Source organism: Dermacentor variabilis, chromosome 9 (genome assembly GCF_050947875.1).
Source record: "Dermacentor variabilis isolate Ectoservices chromosome 9, ASM5094787v1, whole genome shotgun sequence".
NCBI lineage: Eukaryota > Metazoa > Arthropoda > Arachnida > Ixodida > Ixodidae > Dermacentor > Dermacentor variabilis.
Genome location: NC_134576.1, coordinates 44,297,464 through 44,318,788, shown reverse-complemented (window position 1 = coordinate 44,318,788; position 21,325 = coordinate 44,297,464). Strand labels below are relative to the sequence as shown.

General features: G+C 44.4%; 1 protein-coding gene across 1 annotated transcript in view; it reads left to right on the top strand.

Annotated features, from left to right (window-relative positions):
- The window catches only part of LOC142558323 (putative sodium-dependent multivitamin transporter), a 129,644-nt gene that overhangs the window by 65,212 nt on the left and 43,107 nt on the right, over positions 1 to 21,325 (top strand). Inside the window, exons 5-7 of the mRNA XM_075670470.1 lie at positions 2,987 to 3,054; positions 6,654 to 6,811; positions 14,816 to 14,956. Of these exons, the coding sequence (XP_075526585.1) occupies positions 2,987 to 3,054; positions 6,654 to 6,811; positions 14,816 to 14,956 (367 nt within the window). The remainder of the gene's footprint in view (positions 1 to 2,986; positions 3,055 to 6,653; positions 6,812 to 14,815; positions 14,957 to 21,325) is intronic.

Below are 21,325 nucleotides of genomic sequence, written 5' to 3'. Positions count from 1 at the left end.
CCCCCTACCTTTCTCCCTCCTACCCTCTCTCTCTCTTTTAACCCCATCCCCTCCACCCTGCTGGTGCTCAGCCATGCTCTTGCATGGGTTGCAGAAAATAGCGCTAGCCTTTTCTCCTTCCCTTCAAGAACCATTTCTGTTAGATTGATATCTTATAGGCGAATCTTATACGTTTGTCACATGGTGCATGTGGGCGATCGAGCCAGATCGGCATCGAATTTATCGACGATCGATTCCACCCTGCCACGAAAGAAACAAATGTTATGCTGGGTGGTTTCCAGCCAACTAACACGACTAAGCGGTTGAAACGTGATACTAGGAGCGCATGGCTGCCCGCACTTCTTGCGCCAGCAAGAATTGCCGGCAGGCTCGTTAATCGCTAAACCAATCCAACCAATCGTCAAAGCGGCTGCAGCACCCGCATCTCCAGTGGTGGGTATTGCGCCCAAGATACGCAGATTTTGATTAGTCGTTCTGCACATTCCATACTAGCCACAACCATGGGAAGACTACGAGTGTCGCTTTGAAGAACCAAGTTGCGCATTGAAAAATGGCAACCACAGGAAAGGCGACGGAGACGGAAAGAGCGCAATTTGGAGAAAGAAAAAGAGCAATTTGCTCTCTCTTTTTCTCCGTCGCCTCTTGCTGTGGTTGTCATTTTTTAATGGGCAACTTGCATCTTCAAAACAATGCATCAACTAGCCCAGGAAGAAGTTCTTCTAGACTACGAGTAGTGCGTACTCCTGCTTGAGAAGTTTGACTCGCATGGTGTAAGATTAGATTGAACTAACACAGCTTCGCATTTCGACCATCTTCACGGACTGGAAGGGGCGATAATTTTGTTTTTTTGTTGTTAATTTTCTACTAAAACCTAATTGCGGAATACTTGAGTAAAGAAAGCGTCAGTGTTTCCATTTGTTTGTTGTATTTACGCGTATATAGGCAAGGAGGAGCCTAAATGCTTAATTTTAATTGTTTCTTGATCTATGTATAATACGCATTAGTAGTAAATGTCCGCGCAGAATTTTGATTCGCCTTTGCTTTTATGCGGTTCGCGTGAGTTTGAGCACTTGTTCTTTAGTTTTGTAGACAGCTTCTGGGCTTTAAATATGTGGTATTCGTTTTGTCGAGTGCACTTACACAGCAATAAGCGAAGGGCTATTTCGGTTGGTTTTTATAGTTGTCGGATGCCATTTCGTACTTCGGCAAAGTGGCGCCCAAGCACGCAGATTAGCAGCACTCAGTCTTTGCGACATGGATTTCGGAGGCAAAATTACGTCATCTTCGGCAACCTTGGTATTTACCAACCTGCCAGCATTACAGTCGAGAATTGCTTACGAAACAATTCCGCTTTAAATAACACTGTCATCATCATCAACACCACCATCTGCGTATTTTATGTCCACTGCAGGACGAAGGCCCCTAGCTGCGATCTCCAATTACCCCTGTCTTGGGCCAACCGATTCCAACTAGCGCTCGCGAATTTCCTAATTTGATCGCCCCACACAGTCTTCTGCTGTCCTCGACTGCGCTTCCCTTCTTTTGGTACCCATTCTGTAACCCTAATTGTCCAACGGTTACCTAACCTGCGCGTTACATGACCTTCCCAGCTCCATTTTTTCGATTAATGTCAATTAGAATATCAGCTATAGCCGTTTGCTGTGTGATCGAAACCGCTCTCTTTTTGCCTCTTAACGTTATGCCTTGCATTTTTCGTTCCATCGACCTTTGCGCGGTGCTTAACTTGTTCTCAAGCTTGTTTTTCAGTCTCCAACTCTCTGCCCAATATGTCAGCGCCGGTAAAATGCACTGATTGGACACCTTTCTTTTCAATGATGATGGTAAGCTTCCAGTCAGGAGCTGACTGTCACGCGTTGCCAATTAAGGAAAAGTCCATATCTCGAATTTCCTCTAAGATACGTGTCTCGTGTTGTACGAAAATCTTTACATTTTATTTTATTTTGTTTAGCCTAGCCAGATCTCACAAAGACTTTGTTCAATGATTTTGGTCTGGCGGTTTGCAGATCATTCGGGGGGCGCTTGCTTTGGCTGGAGTAGTCTGGTGTTGTGGAAAGTCTGTTGTTCCAGTAGACCTTTTCAGGGCCAACCAGCAGGGAAGACCACCAACGGAATAAGCGGCAAAGCTTATCCCTTCAATCAATCAACGACCTCGCTCAACTAGGACAGCTCAAATTATTTATGCATTGTGTGGCCGTAGCGGTGCTGTTGTGCCACACTGCGTGCCTATTACAGAAGCGACGTGCGCTGCCGACCCTGCCCCCCCCCCCCACCTCCGTGTTCTTCTGAAGTGGTTACCTTTGCGCTGAGCTTCAAACTTCCACTGACGACCTTCACTGTTCCACAAAATTGCCGAACCCTTTCCGTGGGTCGAAGTGAGCAGTCCGGGGCACAGGGCACCACGACGAATCCACCGACGGCCCTCAAAATTCCACTGAACTGCTTGCCCTTTGCCGTGGAGGCCGGTGGTATGCAGCTTGGATTTCGCTCTCGACGAATGAAGAAGGCGACGCAGCTTACGTCAGCACCAGCCCCGCCTCGTTCCTTCCGACGAACAGAGAAGCCCCTAAATGCCTAAACAGTGTCTCGGAGTGAACATGTGAAGTGCTGTTATAGCTGGCATGCTTGCACATTCATATGAAATGAAGCCAAAAAAGACGAAACAGAAATACAGAGAACCGCCAAATGAAGCTACTTAGCTATTATAAAACTAGCGGCGCCTTTTCTTGAAACGTCATCATAAAAAATCTTTGATTAGTATTTTGCTTATAAAGTCCACAGGCACGAAGAAGTATGCTCGGGCAAAGCTACCGAGTGTGGAAAAGAAATGTCGGTCTGGAAAAAAATAATTATGGCAGTGCGTAAACTACTGCTATCATACGGGCTCGCGTTTTGTAAAATTTGGAAATAATTCGCGAAAAGGACGGAATGCTGAATATTTCTCTCATATTATTTTCTTTCGCTCAAGTGCTGGATATCCCTTTGTTCGTGTGCGACGTGGCAATCGGCCTCCTTGGAACAAGCTACACGGCGTTGGTAAGTGTTCGCTAATGTTTCAGATGTGCTAGAGCAGATTTCGTAGGCCATTGTAACTTTCCGTATTTTCTAGTTCTGTATTTCCTTCAATGCGCCCAGTGAGTCTCTGCATATAGCAGAGTGTGGATGTAGGCCAGTTGCAGATAATTTCTGTGACTTTGGAAACACACTGAGACATTCGATGGCTTCATGTATCACCTGTATCCCTGCCGTCCATCGTCACCACGGGGCACAAGTGCACTTAAACCCCTGTGTGTGTGCTTCCTTCACTGAAATTTTGCTCGGAGGGAGGAAGTTTATCTTTAGAGGCATCGTTCTAGGACGGCTCTAACACGCGGTGCCACCTGCTTCTGGGAATCTGCAGGTGACAAGCCTAAAACGTGTCCCAACTGCCCATCACCTTCGCCTACTCCGGGCAGACGTCCTCTCTTTCGCCTGTGTCCAGCTACTAAATGCATTATGAACAGTATGCTTAGAGAGAGCAAACTTAAGCCCCTTTGTCCTCTAGGGCTTTACCCGTTGGATAACAATCAAGTGTACGAACTGTTTGCCACAGTACCGACATAAAACAGGGGTGCAGGCATTATTTAGTGCCTTTTGTTTCATATTTTGTGCGTATGCCTTGGAGCCAGTCCACCGAAACAAAGGAATGTTAGAGCACCAAACCGCCGGTATTTCCTTCGCACTGGCTAACTTAGGTGCTTCAGAAGTTCACTTTCGTGTATTCGTAACAAAGCATAGCAGAGTGCGGGTGTAGGCCAGTTGGCGATTCATGATTTTGAGCACTTACCGCAAGCAAAACACGGGACTTGAAGAGAGAGAGAACAGGAAGCAGTACTGACAACTGGTGGTTTATTGAAAGAAACGCGAATCTTATATAGATCAGGCACACGTCTGCATACGAAAAGCAACGTAAAAAACCTATAAACAACCCAGAGCGACCTTAAACAGGGGTGCGATACAAATACTAAGATAAACGCTCACATACTACTGAGGCACAGAACGGGTGTTTACCACATGGAACGAAACAAAAGAGCTCGCCGTGAGTTGCGGTTTCACAGAAAGAAAACGGGCAACCACGGGCTCGGCCTCCTGTGAAACGAAGCATAAATATTTGCATGTGCCTTGCACGCCACGTGTCATATATAAAATTTCACTAAAGTGCGGCTGATACTCTACTGGACAAACCGGTAGGTGCATTAATATTCGCTTGCGTGAACGTGAACGTTCCCCGGGCGCTGCTGAAGGCTCTAACTTGGCAATCCATTGCCTTAGTTGCTTTGGCCACTCTTCTTTGTTTTGAAAGACTGAGATTATCGGCAGTAAAAATGGTTAGCTGGAAAGAAAGATCGCAGACGCAGTGGCCATGCGACGGTTTAAGGATGGTGATTGCGTTAGCTCGCCTTCTGTCGCGGTTTCTCATAAAGAACTTTTGTTTCCATCTGATACGCGCGTGTTCGGTGTCTTGGTAGTGTGTCAGCCTTTACCTTAGTATTGTGTTGCACCACTGTTTAAGGTCGCTCGGCATTTTTTATTCGTTTTTACGCTGCTTTTCGGATGCACACTTGTGTCCGATCTATATAAGCCTGGCATTCGTTTAAATACCCCATCAGTCATCACCGCTTCGTGCTGTTTCTTTTGTCAAGTCTCGTGTTGAATATGTCAAAGTCAGAGAATTTGTGGTTTTTTTTTATATACAGTCTGTACCGTGTATCATGCGCGAAGCTTTAAAAGAAGGCAGATCGTTCTACTCGAAGAAAACCAAGTGATCGATTTTTCGGAATCTCGGTGCAAAAACTGACAGTGTTTTTTTTTCGCCATAGAATCGAATCACTTAATTACAAACGCATGTTGACTTTTTCATTTTGTTCCAATTGCCAAGAAGTCAAGTTGGACATTGTAGATGAACGTAAGCAACGTCACAACGCGGCGTTCCGAACAACTTGTACATCAAGTGTTCGCTTGTAAGGCAAAAGAGAACGAACTATATATATATATATATATATATATATATATATATGAGAGAGAGAGAGAGAGCAAGCCATGTGACCATCCACTCGCACTGACAAGATTGCAGTGCCTTCAAACCATCTCAGTAGAAAATCAGACAGTTCATCAAAGGCTCGCCTCCAGAAGCAGCGCGTCATCTTGATGCCGGTACGCAATATTAACCGAGAATTGCTGGTACCTTCGAGAAGAATGCCTGTTCTGCTATCGTCGCCACTCTGCGCTGTAACAATGAAGTGCTTGCTTTACCACTGAGACTGCATGATGGCGCTGCTGTTCCATTAACACAGGCGCGCATCCACATTATTTTACATACTCTATAAAATTTCTCTGTTCATGAAAAAAAAAAATACAACGCGCACTTTTTATCGTGTTAGCAAGCACTTATTTCACGTGTCTTACGAATCTTTACAAATATCTTATCGGCACCTGTCAAACCATAAAAATAGAATCAGCTATTACAATGTTAGCTATATCCACGATAATAACTAACTGAATGCCTAGAACAAAAAATTACTGGCACTATTTAAAGAGTCTGAAAAGCATGAGATTGGTCTTTTACTTGCAGGATGATCTGTCATATTTTAAGGCTTTTGGCATTGTAGCCAGGCACCCTGTTCATTGGTGCTAATTCCAACATAATGTAGGTAACTCCTTTGGTTTGATCCACAGAACGTGAATTTATATCAATGTGAAGACCTTGTGAACATCGCTATATAGCCTGTTGTGCTGACCTTTTGTAACCTAATCCTTGTGTGTGGACTGACTGGAAGAGTTTATTATGACCTGACAGACTCGGTCGTATGTTCAAGAGTACATTACTATATACGTCGGCAAACTTTACGCCATGCTGTGCCCACATGGTAGGTATATCAGGTGGATGAATATTTGCCAAAACAGCACTATCTCACCCTGGCTCCAGATATGCAATGCTACTTTGTAAACACTTTTGCACCGTTCTTACTTTGCATAATCGGGGTTATTGCGATATCAATTAAATAAACGAATGGTCCAGGTGGATTTGCGCAGCCGCAACCATGGGCGTTGTCGAACTGTCCTGCAATGATCGCGCATGCGCGGCTTACTCCTGTATGTTTAGGAGCACTCCAGAAACGTGCAGTGAGAAGATCATGACGAACCGTCATGACGTGCTCGATCATCTCTGCTGGAGCCAGTGAAGCTTTCTAGCGTCCACTTGCTGGTACGAGCATTATGCGTACTTTCGATTGTGTTGCTTCCTAACACCTGTTTGCACATACTGGCCTGAGCGGAAGTCCAGTTATATTTACCCTAAGTCCTCATTGGACGCTGACAAACGCCCACAGTTCGGCTGCTGTCTGAGGCCGTGCACCATCCAGGTGGGGCGCCTGCAACGCGACTAGCGGCACCCCTCGTTACGGCAGCAATCGGTGACGCCATCACTACAAAGCTCAACTGTGGTATCACTTTCAATAATTCAGCTTCGAGCAAAAGTGCCAGAATTTTGATGCCTATCAATCGACTCGAGCCCTCTCCTCACAGCGTGGAACGCTGCAGAAAAACCGCAGGCTACCCGAAGTTTTAAGCATCTATTCAACGCGTGTCTATTGCAGGGCGGACTTCGGGGTGTCGTGTGGGCCGACTGCGTGCAAGGCATCGTGCTCTTTGCGGCACCGTTTGTCATCATCGGCAAGATACTCTACGATTCGGCACATCTAGACATACCACTAAAGCCATTGAGCAATTTAGACACAGAGCAGGGATTTCTAAGGTCAGCACGCTACTTTTCTTCCATTTAGCAATTTAAGTGACCATTTTTCGCTTGAGTAATGCTTGAAGACCTGCGTTATCTTAAGCTATGAGGTCGAGCCCAGATAGTTGCTTTTTTAGTTCAGGCAAGAATACAGATCATTAGCTGATTTTCCAGAGTGAAGTTTCTAACAATTTGAAGCATTACGTATTCTGCGGCAATTGGTTATTTTTATTTAGGAATTGTTAACGAAGACGAGCCTGACGTGAGCACTTAGAAGCTAGACATGTACCATCATTGTGAAATGATTTTTGGCTGTCACATGGAGGAGACATTTTTCTGGGCAGTATGAACTAAAACTAGCACTATAAGTAGAATATGGGAGATTAATGTCGTAATAACTTTTTTACACGTAGTCTTCTCATAGATATACCAGACTATAAAACAGTCATGTCATAAGCTTTACAGTGTTATTTTTGCAAGGTCATTTCACAGCCAGCTATGTAAACTATAACCGCAAGAAATGGGTTTCTGATTATGCAAACAAAACGTTTACAAACAGAGGTGGCGCTGACAAACAAAAACACATTAACGAGAGTTAAGATTCACCATAACTTTAGCTAGTCTATGTGATTCTTGTTTTTGTCTTGAGACTCATCTTTTTCTGCATCTTTTTGTAGCCTTATAACTGTAAAAAAATTAATTGCTTTCATATTGAAAGGCCAGTGTATTGTGACACAAGTGTTTATTGTCGGAAAAGGAGGTCTTATTGTAACTAATTTCAGTATATCAATTGAGTCTGTTTTAACATTGCTCAAATTACAGAGCCTGAGAGACAGCAAAGTGTTGATAGTCAGGAGGCTCATTGGGAAGTCTTTAGTCTTTATCACTCATTCAGGACAAGGTAATGGTTGCACAATACGAATAATTATGCTTGCTTTCTTCCAGTGCTAACCTTAACTCCAGCATACTGCAGCTCCCCTCCGGTAATTAGCAAGTTTTAGTGTCCTTCCTAATTTATTCCAGGTACTGGGTCATCTTGCGCACGATTTCCTTCACCTTTGCAACCCAAACTGAACGATAATAAAACAAGATTTTCTTCCTGCAGAAATCCTCTCGTAACGAATGTTCACGTTAACGCAATCAGCATAGAAGCAATGTAGCGACACCTTATGCTTCCTTCGAAACGCATGATTTATGAGCGGTGAACTGCAGCCGTGGTCCTTTCTTGTGCTTCCCTCTGGACAGTTTGGGTCACTTATGGGTGTGACCAGCGTTCGTCGTCTTCGCTTCCTGTCCTTGTCTGAATGTGCGCTATAATTCACAATCACATAGAACGCCAACTAGCCGCCTCAAAGCTTGTCATACCCAAAAGGTTCTCGCATGGCCTCCGAGATGTGTGGCGCGCCGGTGTTTGAGAACGGTGAGAATGCTTCCCTTGCGGCGCGCGCACATTCGTGGTGCGGCACGCTAAAGCGATGGGTTGCTGCACACGAGAAAACCGCATGACGCGGGTTGGAAGCCGCTCAGCAACGGAGAAATCTTAAGTGATCCTTTCTAAAGAGTGTGGCGTAAACACATTACGTGGGATAGGGCACATACCAGTGGCGGATACCCTGTGATGCATGCATATTTATCCTACCCAGTGGTCAAAGTAGTCTATTCGAGCCCAGACGCAGTTACCCAATAACTCTCGTGAAGGGGCTTAGAGACAGGAGACGGAAAATGGGTGTTAATGCGATAAGCATCGTTGGCCTATTTCATGACTTCTAAATTCATCCATCCATCCATCCATCCATCCATCCATCCATTCAATTTTTTACGGCGACCACACAATTTACTCACCACACAATTACTTCCACACCAATTTCAGTCACTATTTATATGCTCGCACTGGCGTAGAGGTAGAGCATCCGCCTCCCGTGCAAGAGGACCGTGGTTCGAATCCAGGTGCCGTGGAATTTTCCACCGGATTAATACAAAAAAATCCGCCTGTACATAAAATTACATGAAGTGGCCAACAGTGCGGCCTGATCCCGGTGACCAGAACCAGTAACGCACTCCCTCAACAGAGCAGGATTGGCCACTCTGGTGCAGTACTTGGCCAGAACCTCCTATATGAATACAACAGTCAAACTCCAGCCCTCAGTCCCCAGCAACTGCGAAGCAACTGACCACGGCTGCGGTCACCTGCAACGTAACAGAGGGTGCTAAGAAGCCCTGGTTCCGGACAGGCCGCTATTCGAATCTGAACCGGGCAAAGCTGAACGTTATCTAGTGAGGCGACTCTAGCAGTGCTAGTGGAGGAATTAGAGGGCAGTAAATGAGATATAATCGGGCTCAGTGAAGTTCGGAGGACAAAAGAAGCATATACAGTGCTAAAAACCTGGCACGTCCTGTGCTACCGAGGCTTAGCGGAGACACGAAAACTAGGAGTCGGATTCCTGATTAATAAGGATATAGCTTGTAACATACAGGAATTCTATAGCATTAACGAGAGGGTGGCAGGTTTTGTTGTGAAACGTAATATGAGGTACAAAGTGAAGGACGCACAGGTCTACGCTCCTACATCCAGTCATGATGACCAGGAAGTCGAAAGCTTCTATGAAGACGTGGAATCAGCGATGGGAAAAGTTAAAACAAAAAGCACTATACTTATGGGCGACTTCAATGCCAGGCTAGGCAAGAAGCAGGCTGGAGACAAGTCAGTGGGGAATATGACATATGCTCTAGAAATAGCAGGGGAGAGCTATTAGTAGAGTTTGCAGAACAAAATAATATGCGGATAATAAATGCCTTCTTCCGCAAGCGCAAAAGCCAAAAGTGGACGTGGAGGAGCCCGAATGGCGAGACTAGAAATGCAATAGACTAGACTCTGCGCTAACCGTGGCATCATACAGGATGTGGATGTGTTCATCAAGGTGAGCTGCAGTGACCATAATATGGTAAGAAGTCGAATTAGCCTAGACTTGAGGAGGGAACGGAAGAAACTGGTACGTAAGAAACCGATCAATGAGGTAGCGGTAAGAGGGAAAATAGAGGAATTCCGGATCAAGCTACACAACAGATATTCGGCTTTAACTCAGGAAGGAGACCTTAGTATTGGAGATATGAACGACAATTTTATGTGCATCATTAAGGAGTGTGCAGTAGGTGTCGGTGGTAACTCCGTTAGACAGGATGGCAGTAAGCTAAAGCAGGAGACGAAAGATCTGATCAAGAAACGGCAATGTACAAAAGCCTCTAACCCTACTGCCAGAATACAACTGGTAGAACTTTCGAAGTATTTCAGCAAGGGTAAGGCAGCTGACATAAGGAAGTATAATATGAATAGAATCGAACATGCTGTCATGAACGGAGGAAGCCTAAAGTAGCGAAGAAGAAACTAGTAATTGGCAAGAATAGGCAAGGCAACTTCAGCAGTCATGGAGGCATTACGGAATCAGGGTGTAGACAAGCCGTATGTAAAATTACTGATAGATATCTATAGCGGCTCCGCAGTCCCCGTATCCCTTGATTAAGAAAGCAACAAAATCCCAATAAAGAAAGTCGTCAGGCAGGGAGATACGATCTCTCCAATACTATTCACAACGTGCTCACAGGAGCTATTCAGAGACCTGGATTGGGAAGAATTGGGGATAAGAGGTAATGGAGAATACCTTAGCAACTTGCGATTCGCTCATGATATTGCCTCTCTTAGTAACTCTAGAGACTAATTGGAATGCATGCTCACTGATCTGGAGAGGCAAAGCAGAACGGTGGGTCTAAATATTCTTCTGCAGAAAACTAAAGTAATGTTTACCAGTCTCGGAAGGGAGCAGCAATTTACGATAGGTAGTGGGACACTGGAAGTGGTAAGGTAATGCATCTACTTAGGACAGGCAGTAACCGCGGATCCGGATCATGAGACTGAAATTATCAGAAGAGTGAGAATGGGCTGAGGTCCGTTCTGCAGGCATTCTTAGATCATCAATAGCAGGTTGCCATTATCCCTCAAGAGAAAAGTGTATAACAGCTGTGTCTTACCAGTACTCACGTACGGAGGAGAAACATGTACGCTTACAAAGAGGTTTCTACTTAAATTGAGGACGACGCAACCTAGTTATGGAAAGTAGAATGACTGGTGTAACGTTAAGGGATAAGAAAATAGCAGATTGGGTAGGGGAACAAGCGCAAGGTAATGACATCTTAGTGGAAATCACGAAAAAGAAATGGGCATGGGCAGAGCGTATAATGAGAAGGGAAGATAGCCGATGGCCATTAAGGATGACGGACTGGATTCCAGGGAAGCGAAGCGTAGCAGGGGGCGGCAGAAAGTTAGGTAAGGTATGGTATGATGAACTTTATTAATGTCCTGAAGATCAGCCCTTAGGTTGACGCAGGCGGCTCCCACGTCAGGACAGTAATGTTTAACCTTACCGCCATATCGTGCACTTTCTGGACGGCCTGTACTTGATCGAAAACCTCCACTGTGTAGGACTCGCTGCCACCAGTCTCTCTCCTTGTCGCTGTCTGAGAAAGTCACAGGACCCTGCCAAAGCATGTGATCCAGAGTAATGATGCCATTACACTTCTCGCAATTGATTGGCACCTCTCTTTCAGGAAAGTTAGGTGGGCGGATGAGATTAGGAAGTTTGCAGGGACAACATTGCCACAATTAGTACATGGCCGGTGTAGTTGGAAAAGTATGGGGGAGGCCTTTGCCCTGCACTGGGCGTAACCAGGCTGATTATGATGATGGTGATGAGAGGTAACGTCGTCGCCGTTCTATTGTAATTATTCCAGGTTTGTCATCTTATTCTTGTCACGCCGTCGTCGTTATGCCTTTGTAGTCATACAGTGGTTAGACATTCGTTGCCATATACCATCGCCGTGATGCCATCGTGGTTGTTCTTTCATAGTCAATCCAGCTTCGTTCACCCGACTCTTCATACCGTCATCGTCACGCTGCCTCGTCATAAGGTATTCATGATGCTGCTATTGTCACCTACTCATTGTCGTACTACTGTCCTGATACTATTATGTGATCGTCGGCATTGCGTCTTCATAGAATAGTCGTTACACATTCGTTGTCATACCTTCGGCGTGACGTCGTCGAGCTCGTTCCATAAACGTCATTTTATCTTCTTCATCCCATTGTCGTCGTCACCGTCCCGCCATCATCGTCACACATTTGTCACACCAATAGATAAATGTCGTCATTGTCCGGCTGTCCTTCTACAGTTGGGACGACTTCAAGGAGATAATCGAATGGTCGTTACGCCTCGTCGTCATATTGCCTTCATTGTTCCATAAACGTGATACCGTCGCCGTCGTTCTAGCGAAATCATGCTGCCATGATTAAACCATTATTATGTCACCGTTGTCATGCCATCATCGTGGTTTCGTCTTCGTGAGGACGTCACTATCGTGTAATCGTTGTCACGCCGTCGTCGTCATATAGTGCTGGCTGCCATTGTTCTCATACAGCTCTCAGGCAATCATTTTCATACCATCATCCCGATGCCGTCTCCGTCGCTCTATAGTCATCACAGCAGCTTCATCATCTGACGCGTCATCGTGTCGTCGTCACACCGTTACCATCATAGAATCTTCATGATGAAGTTGTCTCCGCGCCATCGTCGCCAAAGACATTTCGTCATCCACTTGTCTTCATACCGTTGTCATGCCATTGTCGTCATTGCGACGTTGTCATACCTACGTCGTTATTCATTCGTTATGATACCGTGGCCCTGCGCCGTCATGCTCGCTCCATCATCGCCATTGTAAGTTTGTCAACGCACTCTCGTCATGCTGTCGTCGTCAACTCATCGTCGTCATACCTACATATTCATGCAAACGTCATCACGCTGTCGTTTTACATTCATCATCGCTTCAGAATTATCTCATTATCGTCTTGCCGTCGCCGTCACAATGCATTCGCTGTTCCATCAACGTCATTCTTTCTGCGTAATTCTAGAGTAATTACGCAGTCGTCATTCGACCGGGAATATGCAGCCGTTGTCATGTCGTCGTCCTCATTGCGTCATCGTCGGACAGTTGTTGCCAGGCACCCGTTTAATGCCGTCGTCGTTATGCCCACGTGGACGCGGCGATTTCTTTATTGAAGCTTTGTCCTCGGGTTATCATCATACACTCGCCGGTATCCCACTGTCCTTGTGCCGTCGTTGTGACGGCATTCATCGTAAACCATTCTAGAGTCGCCTCCTCTGTTTTGTCACCACCGTCGTCATAGCGGCTTTGTCGTTACATTGACACCCTCCATTCTTTGTCATTTCATCGTTGTGACTGCGTCGTCATCACACAGTGATGCTTCATGCCGTCATGCTCACTGGCTCTCTCAGCAAGCAGTACCCTACAAAATAAGACCGATACTGAAGACATTGAACGTCGCATATAGGCGAAGCTATGTATGTCTCAGAACAATCACTATAAGTTTGAAAGAAGCGCGCCTTCACTAACACAGCGTGTCACTACATTGCTTGAATGCTCATTCCTTAAAGGTTGACAATCATCGAGTGATGAGTTCAGTCATAATTTTCCCCCAAAATAATTCTCATTGCGTTAACAACGTAGGTGCTTTACAACAGTAAATTACAGCCAAAGAGGGCGTAACATATCTCGCGAGACGTATCCCGCTAGAACATCTCCAGGACTTCTGTAGATTTATTCTTCGGTAATTTGTTGAAATTCCCCGCAATAAATTAGCGTAAGTCAAATGGAGCCTTTTGAAAATTTATTTTATAACACATTTGCTTAGTTTCAAAGACGTTGAGTTGGTGATAGGGGGGGGGGTGAAAAGGCTACTTCTTTGTATGAAGACAAGCATTTAGGACCTTTAATTAGTCCTCTTTAGCGCTGCGTTATAACAGTGTCTTCCTCATTAACGAAATTCTGTATGTCAGTATGGCACTAGACTGAAGGTATTGGTTCCCAAAGTATGTGATAATATACATTTATTCGAGCGCTTTATTCCATAACACTTCCATATGAAAAAAAAATTGCTGGAACTCCCGTATTCGAGAATGTATGTTCGCATCGAAAGGCAACCGTGCAAGCAGATTGGTTGGAAACGATACTAGTCACAATCGAGAGCCACGTGTGGTGCGGTGTGGTGGCACACTCCACCACACCGCACCACATCGCACCATGCCATGCTGTGCACTTGTCCGTATGGACGCTGCCCAGCTATACGAAAACTTGCTGAAGGCGGCACGACAGGGAGCGAAAGGCGCCAGGGAGGCAGAGAGAACTGCCCAGCTAGAAGAAGAAAAGCGCCTAAAGGAGGAGTTATGCAGCGTAGCCCCATCTCTTGACGGGACGCAAAACACGCGCTGCGGAACTCGTAAACCGCTGGCGTTCAAAAGCGCAGAGAAAACCTTGTCTCAGTACCAATAGATGACAGTGATGTGTATAGTGCCCTTTATGTGGCTTTTGAATGTCACTATTGGAAATGACAAATTAAACTTCAGCATACTAGGTGTTACAGCTTGAGTGATATTGTTAACATAGGGAACAACTCGGACACAATATTTTTGAAGGTTGTTTGGTCAGTAGCTAGCGCATATAATGCGGCTCTGGACCAACAATTGGGAGCCAGGGGCCAGAGACAGCATCTTCCCAAGTTTTGGCAGGTTGCCCGGTTGTTCAGGTTTGAATGCCCAGATAACAGCTCTCGCTTTTGGCTCAAGGTCACTCGAAGGCCGCCGACGACGGAGGCCGAAAGCATTTCATGCATATAAAATCTATGAGGAACAACACTAAATCTTAACCGCTACTTTCACGGAAAATACCAAGAACCTTGTGCAAACATACTCCCTAATTAAGCCACGGCATAGCAGACGCGCGTACATCCGTTGAAGGTTGCAATTAAGAAACGCAAGTGTACAAGAATGCGTCTTTTGTCTAAAATGCATTAAAATTGCGAAGTGAAAGACAAGAAATCTGCTATCATTGGCGAATGACAAGGTATACTGACTGTCGATATCATTAGCGCCTAATTTGCTTTCTCCAATATTTCATCAGACTGGAAGTGCACGTCAGCAGCGACGAGACCGTGTGGGCGTGCGCGGTAGCCAGCGTGCCTTTCCACTTGGTGCGTGAAGGCATGGACCAAATGGTAGCCCAAAGGTTCCTGGCAGCCAGAAGCATTCGCAGCGCCCGCAGGTCGGAGCCTCATTTCTCAGTATAATTCTGCACTATAATTGTGTACATTAGAGAAACGTTTCAAAATTTAGGGTAATTTAAACGGTCTCTCAAGACATCATCAACTACAGCAGAGCTTTGTGCAATGTTGCCTTTTTTACGATACATCAATTCAATGCAGAAAGGGAAACAATCGGACACCTTTTGTGAGTCGCATGCAGCTTTGTCGTCACTTCATGGCGACATTGGCAAGTCGTAAAATATGGCGGATGTTCACGAAAGGCTAAAGTAACTCACAAAATCAAGTGAAGAGAATCGCACAGTGATGTTCCAATAGATACCCGGCCAATGCCATATTCCTGGGAATGTTGAAGCAGACAACGTTGCTGAAAAAGCGCATGTTATTAACGCCACATATGGTCTCCCTCTAACGCAAGGGAAATGGCGGCACATACTAAGAGAGATCTGATCGCAGCCTGTTGCAAAGCGGCACTGTATCATCAGAACTAAAAATGTTCAGATTTATTTCACTTGAGTCCGTCACTTCAATTTAAAATCCCGCCCACATTGGACACATCCAGAGCCTTTGAAACGCACATTCAACGTTTACTGCTCGGTACTGCATGTACAAAGTCCTTTCTACAAAAGATTTGAAGAGCTGATAGTCCAGAAAGCACTTGTTGCCACGCGGATGAGGATGTGTGGCATCTTCTGTTAGAATGTCCGCGACACCACGCATACAGCAAACGTTCCGGACGTGATTTAGGGGCATTAGGACTCAGGCCTTTCAGCCTCGGAAAGATTCTAGGTCCTTGGCCAAACCATTTACTGTAAAGACGAGCGTTACTTGTCTTCCAAAGAGTCTTAGAAGCAAACAATATTCTCGGAAACTGTAGTAGAGTGTTTAACTCTGGTAAGCTCAATCTACGGGATCTTTTTACCGATGTTTGATCATTTGATTACCTGGATTCATGTATGTTTATTTGAAACTCATCCGTTCTTTCTTTATGCGACCTGATTCTAGTGCAGTAATGGGAACGAACTGTGTGTTTACTATATTGCACCTATGTGACTGGACTTTGTGCTATTGTCATCGTGTGTTGACATTTAATTTTAATGCGCTTAGATTACATCTTTTTTTTCATATCTCTACGTTAAAAGGAGTAGTCAGCGCGAATTAAAGGCGACACCTTCTAATTCGGATATTTATAAAACGAATCGTGAATGCTTTCAGATGAGCCTGTCAGCAGTCAATGGATTGTATGCGACCTTGTAAAAATTTATTTATTTATTTCTCATTAGAGCGCAGCTCTTAGGCACCCGTTGCTGCGGCGAGCGTCGGCGTCATGCCTCGGTGGCCTCGTAACCGAGAGAATGAGCACAGCAAAAGGATGCAATGTTAAGCGTGGAGAACGGATTGAAGATAGCGATAACAAAGAGAACGCGAGGAGGAAAGCGGAGGAGCACGATGCAGCGCAGTCATTAGGGAAAGCTGAGGAGGAGGGTATGGCGAAAGTTTGAGAAGAAAACCGTAGTGCCGTGCATGACGGGATTTGCGGCTACGAGATGGCGCCGGAGTAGCGCGCGTCGTCTGTATATAAGCAAAGAGCTACATGAGCAGAGCTATGTCTACGTCGGGTGCTGTGAATCGCGCCCACGCGGCACGATTAGCGATGCAGTTCCGCTACACTACGCTCCGTTGACGACATGGCGCATGAGACAAATTGTTCACGCTAGTCAACCTAACGCACAATGAAAGCACGGCTGGAGCGGTGCTCAAAATTTGAATTGCGGAGTATCGTAATCGTCGGTGAGCTTTTATTGTTCATATCTAAATTGTTTTGTTTGGTTATACATTCCGATGGGAAAAAATACAATTCAGAGTGCACCATACAAAATTTGTGTAGTTATACAGCAATATCTCCTACTAATTGCGGACAGAACATTTCCGTAAGGAAAGGTGTTTTCAGTAAAACCGACAGGCGCAACATACAGACCGTTATACAAAATGCTAGTGCTTTCGTATTTAGAAAACGGAAGACTCTTTATACTGAATCTCTAATATAGGGATCCACCGTTGAATACATGTGCTTCGCGTATTCAGAAAACAGAAGACTGTGTATGCTGAATCTGTACTAGCGCTACGGTCCAGCCGTTAACATAGAAGCTTTCCTGTGTTACGTTTTAAATAACATGTTCGTTTTCGGAGAATGTACGATCGGGAACAAATGTGCCCAGGACGCGCAAACGTAAACTGAATTTTATCACTGCGTATCTGCCGGGATCAACCGCACTAACATCCGCGTACAGGAAGTGCATACGTGGCCCGTGCTTTCCTATGGTCTTGAACGCCGATGATAGCGTGGCTGATCAGGCTGATAGCGCGCCAATGCAGTTCGCTCGACACTCGCGGTCCCTGCCTATTTTGTCATGATAGCATACATACTTTAATGCAACCGTTATGAAGGCAGCTCATCCCAGCAGCAGCAGGTCGCTATTGAGGGAATTGACTGGCCGACACACTGACATATGTGAGAAGGGGAGATCACAGAACCAATTTCGTTTTCTTGGAACACTCGTTTTTAAAAAAACATAAACATGGATTAACATTGTTGGAAGAAGGAATGTAACTGCAGGTCATGTTTCGACAAATCTACTTGTTATCAGGGCATCAACTGTTTTCCTCAGCGGCGTATTTGCCTGTACGTAGCTCGCTCACCCTTACATTAACTAGGGACGGAGAAGCAGGTGCCTATAGTAGGTGAAGAGAAGGCGAAGTGATAAAATAAAAGAAGGAATGGTGTGCTTGGCAGCTATTGTGATGGAGCGGGTAGGGGCAGATCTGTCAGCTTTTAGAAAGAGGAGGAATGACCAAGAGGGACAAGGGTATACACATCTAAGCAGGCATTGATCTAGTATACCTAGTCTTGTCAAAATGAAAAGAGGAATTGAACAGTTTAAATGTTTGACACACACGGAAAGAAGAATTACGAAAATAAACTTTTTATCAGGATGTGTTTCACTAACATCAGGGGAAATTGCAAATGAAGGCCGATTATGAATATACGTTTTGTCGAAAGCCGATGAAGAACAAGGTATTGGCCAAATATTAAATAACTAAGGAGATGAAAAGTTAGCCGGGTATCACTATAAAATAACAATGAACAGTATCTGAAAAAAGAATGGGACGGGCAATGTAATAACCACGGCAAGATCTCGAGAAGTCGAGCACAGTTTATATTACTACCACTTCTTAAGTTTTGAAGATTCTCCGTTGCTTGTTCAACCTCCGTCTTACTTGAACAATGAAATGAGTCATTCTTCAAACAAGTGTAAGTTCGCCTGTTGTTCAAAGACTGAATTTTATTTTATTGGGAGAAAATGTTATCGGCAGTTCTACTGGATGAGCATTCATTAAGCAGTACCATCCACAGGTCTAAGCTTAATATGTAATGGTCTCAATGGACCTGAGTTCTTGGCAAACCATTAGCTGCTTTCTTTTAACACAGGTGGCTTCATGTTGAATAGGTTGTCAGGAGTGCAAGGAAACTTTATTATAATAGTTGTAACAATCAAAAGTGAAGTTTGGTAACAATAAGTGACAGAAGCAAGCAGCATTCTGCAATAATAATTCAAGTCATCGAAAATAGCTCCAAAATTATAAAACTTCCGCTTACACAAATTGATTACACACCACATTGACACTCACAGTGTCAATCATGCTATTAAACCACTAGGTATATATTCAGCAGAATAAAATAATGAGCGGGCACGATTATGTTTGTTAGAAGATCAAATGATATTTTTATTAATTTAGCATTACAACTCCAAAATGAGTGCTTCGTGAGATGATGATGGATGCATAAGAAAATTCATGACATTCTGTACAGCCGAACGTTGCCGACAAGGTGTCAAGCACACTAATGCACTCTTTTATGTAAACTGATATCCTGCAGTCAAAACTTCTGCAGTCGTGCGAACGCTAGAATTTGATAAACATCACAGTTGAAGGCAAAAGGTGTTAATTTTGTTGAAAATTCCTAAAATTGTTTCATTATTGAATATGCTCACTGATCATTAAAGATTCAGGGACTATTCTCAATGGGTGCTGTAATCAGGCACCCACCATTTAAAGTCGTAGCAGCAATGATCTCTAGCGCAAACAAGGAGAAATTATCATGAAGTTCATGCAGGCCAATAACCAACAATGACACACCACTTGACATTTCAATCTGGTGGAATATGCATACTCCATAGTAAAAGAAACTAGTGTACCCCAATGCTTGCTGCTGATGACGCCTGTGTACTAGCCGTTACGTTAATATGGCAGTTGCAATTATATTTCTACAAGTTGTAGTTACTGGGAAGCTGTCATCGGTGTACACACGGCTGTAATACACTTGCGACGTCTAAGCTCTATAATAAGTTTATCTCATATGACTGAACTGTAATGCAATATCCTGAAAATAGGTGAAGCGCTATGTGCCGCTCCCTACGATGAAACGCCTTTCAGGAGCTCGAACCACCCCCTATGCCATGGCAAGAGGTGAAGGGCGTGTTCTGTGTAAACTGATGCATGTGTATAGTGTAACACTTGGGAGAGCGCATTAAGTATCAGTTGTGAACGCCGTTGTTTTAAATTGAACACCGTAAAAACCTCTATGCAGTTTTGAAAAATGTGAAACCGCTTTTTCTGTTTAAACTTAATGACACGTCTGACCATAGGATGTACAGTATGATATTCATTCTCAAACAAATAAAGCGAACAGCAACACCCTATATTTCATGCGCCTTCTGTTTCACATTTGCTGCCAAAATGTGTTAGCGTGGGATACTCCGGAAATCAGTTTCCTTGACGACCGACAAAGTAACTGCTTTCTGGAGCAATTATCAAGTATTATATGCTCTGATCTCAGTGCTTTCACGGCTATTTAAACGTCATCAGGTACTACAGTAAGAACATGAGGAATATAACATTCGTAATTTACATCGCGAGTCTTCTGGAGAAATCTAGTAGTCGAAACTATCAAGGATGCCACATTTAGAGAAGAGAGATCTCGTTCCAATACGAAAATGGCATTAGCCCAATAATTGTTGCGTTCGGCTCTATAAATATTTTTTATTTATTTCGCTTGGAATGTGTGTGCATCGTCAGTGATAGCCCTTGAAATGTTCAAGATAGAGTGTTTCCACAATTTAGGCCCAATATTCGCCAATAAGCTTGTAGGTGACACCACTAACTTATTCAGCAAGGGCATGTGTTTGCCATTCGCAGGCTTTCACACTCTTGAACGCATAGGTAAGAAAGCCGGGGGTGCATGCCGCCCTCTGATCTCATCAGTAACATTCTGGAATTCATCTACGAGGCTTACACTGATCAACAATAATTTGCTTTTACAGTAGCTACAGGAAATTGAAACGGGTGAATTATGCAACATAAGAACGTTGTCAGCAAAAAGCAGGCATTAGGAGTTGCTGCCGCTCCACAAATGCAAACCATCAAACAATAGAACTATTCGAATAATGTAAAATTCTGGCAGCGGAATGAAATGTCCCTTCCAATCTATATTCAAACTTTTTTTATTATTAAGTCTAGTAGGGCTACCTTCACCGCAAATGCTCCCAATCATGATCCTACCTACGCCAAATAATTTCGACCGGTATTCAAGCCTTGATAAGCTGTTTTTTTCTCTGCCACTTCTATGTGGTAAAGAGGTGTCCGTATAGGCACCGCACCATTACTTATTTCCCGTTTCCTTTTGCTAAATGGCAACACAAGAAGTTCACACTCATACTTCAAACTGAAACGTCAATACCATTGAAAGTTTCTTGTTAGCTTTCTCTCTTGGAAAAGCTGCTGCATTGCAGAGGCAACTGCATCAGTAAACCTTCCTTAGTATTGACGGATAGAGAATTTGCTTACTTCGGGGCATCTGGGGCAAGTGGGGAGCCACTTAGGCTTGGTGCTTTCTTGAAGATTAAGTAGTAGTCTTGATAACGTGGATAAATATGTGCTTCTAATCATGTATGCGAGGTTACATATTCATGCTTCTTTCTGATTAGCGCTTGTCCTTGTCGCTTCTCTTTGTGTTCTGTGTCTGCTTTTGCGCTCTTTGATGAATATCGAATACCAACTAGCCCGGTCTCCACACATCGCAAACAAACGGCGTATTCGAAACCAGCGCTGCCCAGTGCGCCCACGTAAACAACGGCCTGCAGCACCGCAACTAACAAAGCGCCTTTAGTCTCCCAAACAAACATGGGGCCGCAAGGATCCCTTTGTTTTTAAGTTTTCTGAAACTGTAACCTTAGCAAGGTTGGCGTAGCTTTCTTTTTGGTTTCTCTGTGTGTGAGTATTGAGAAGCAGTGAAGAGGACGATCATCGAGGAC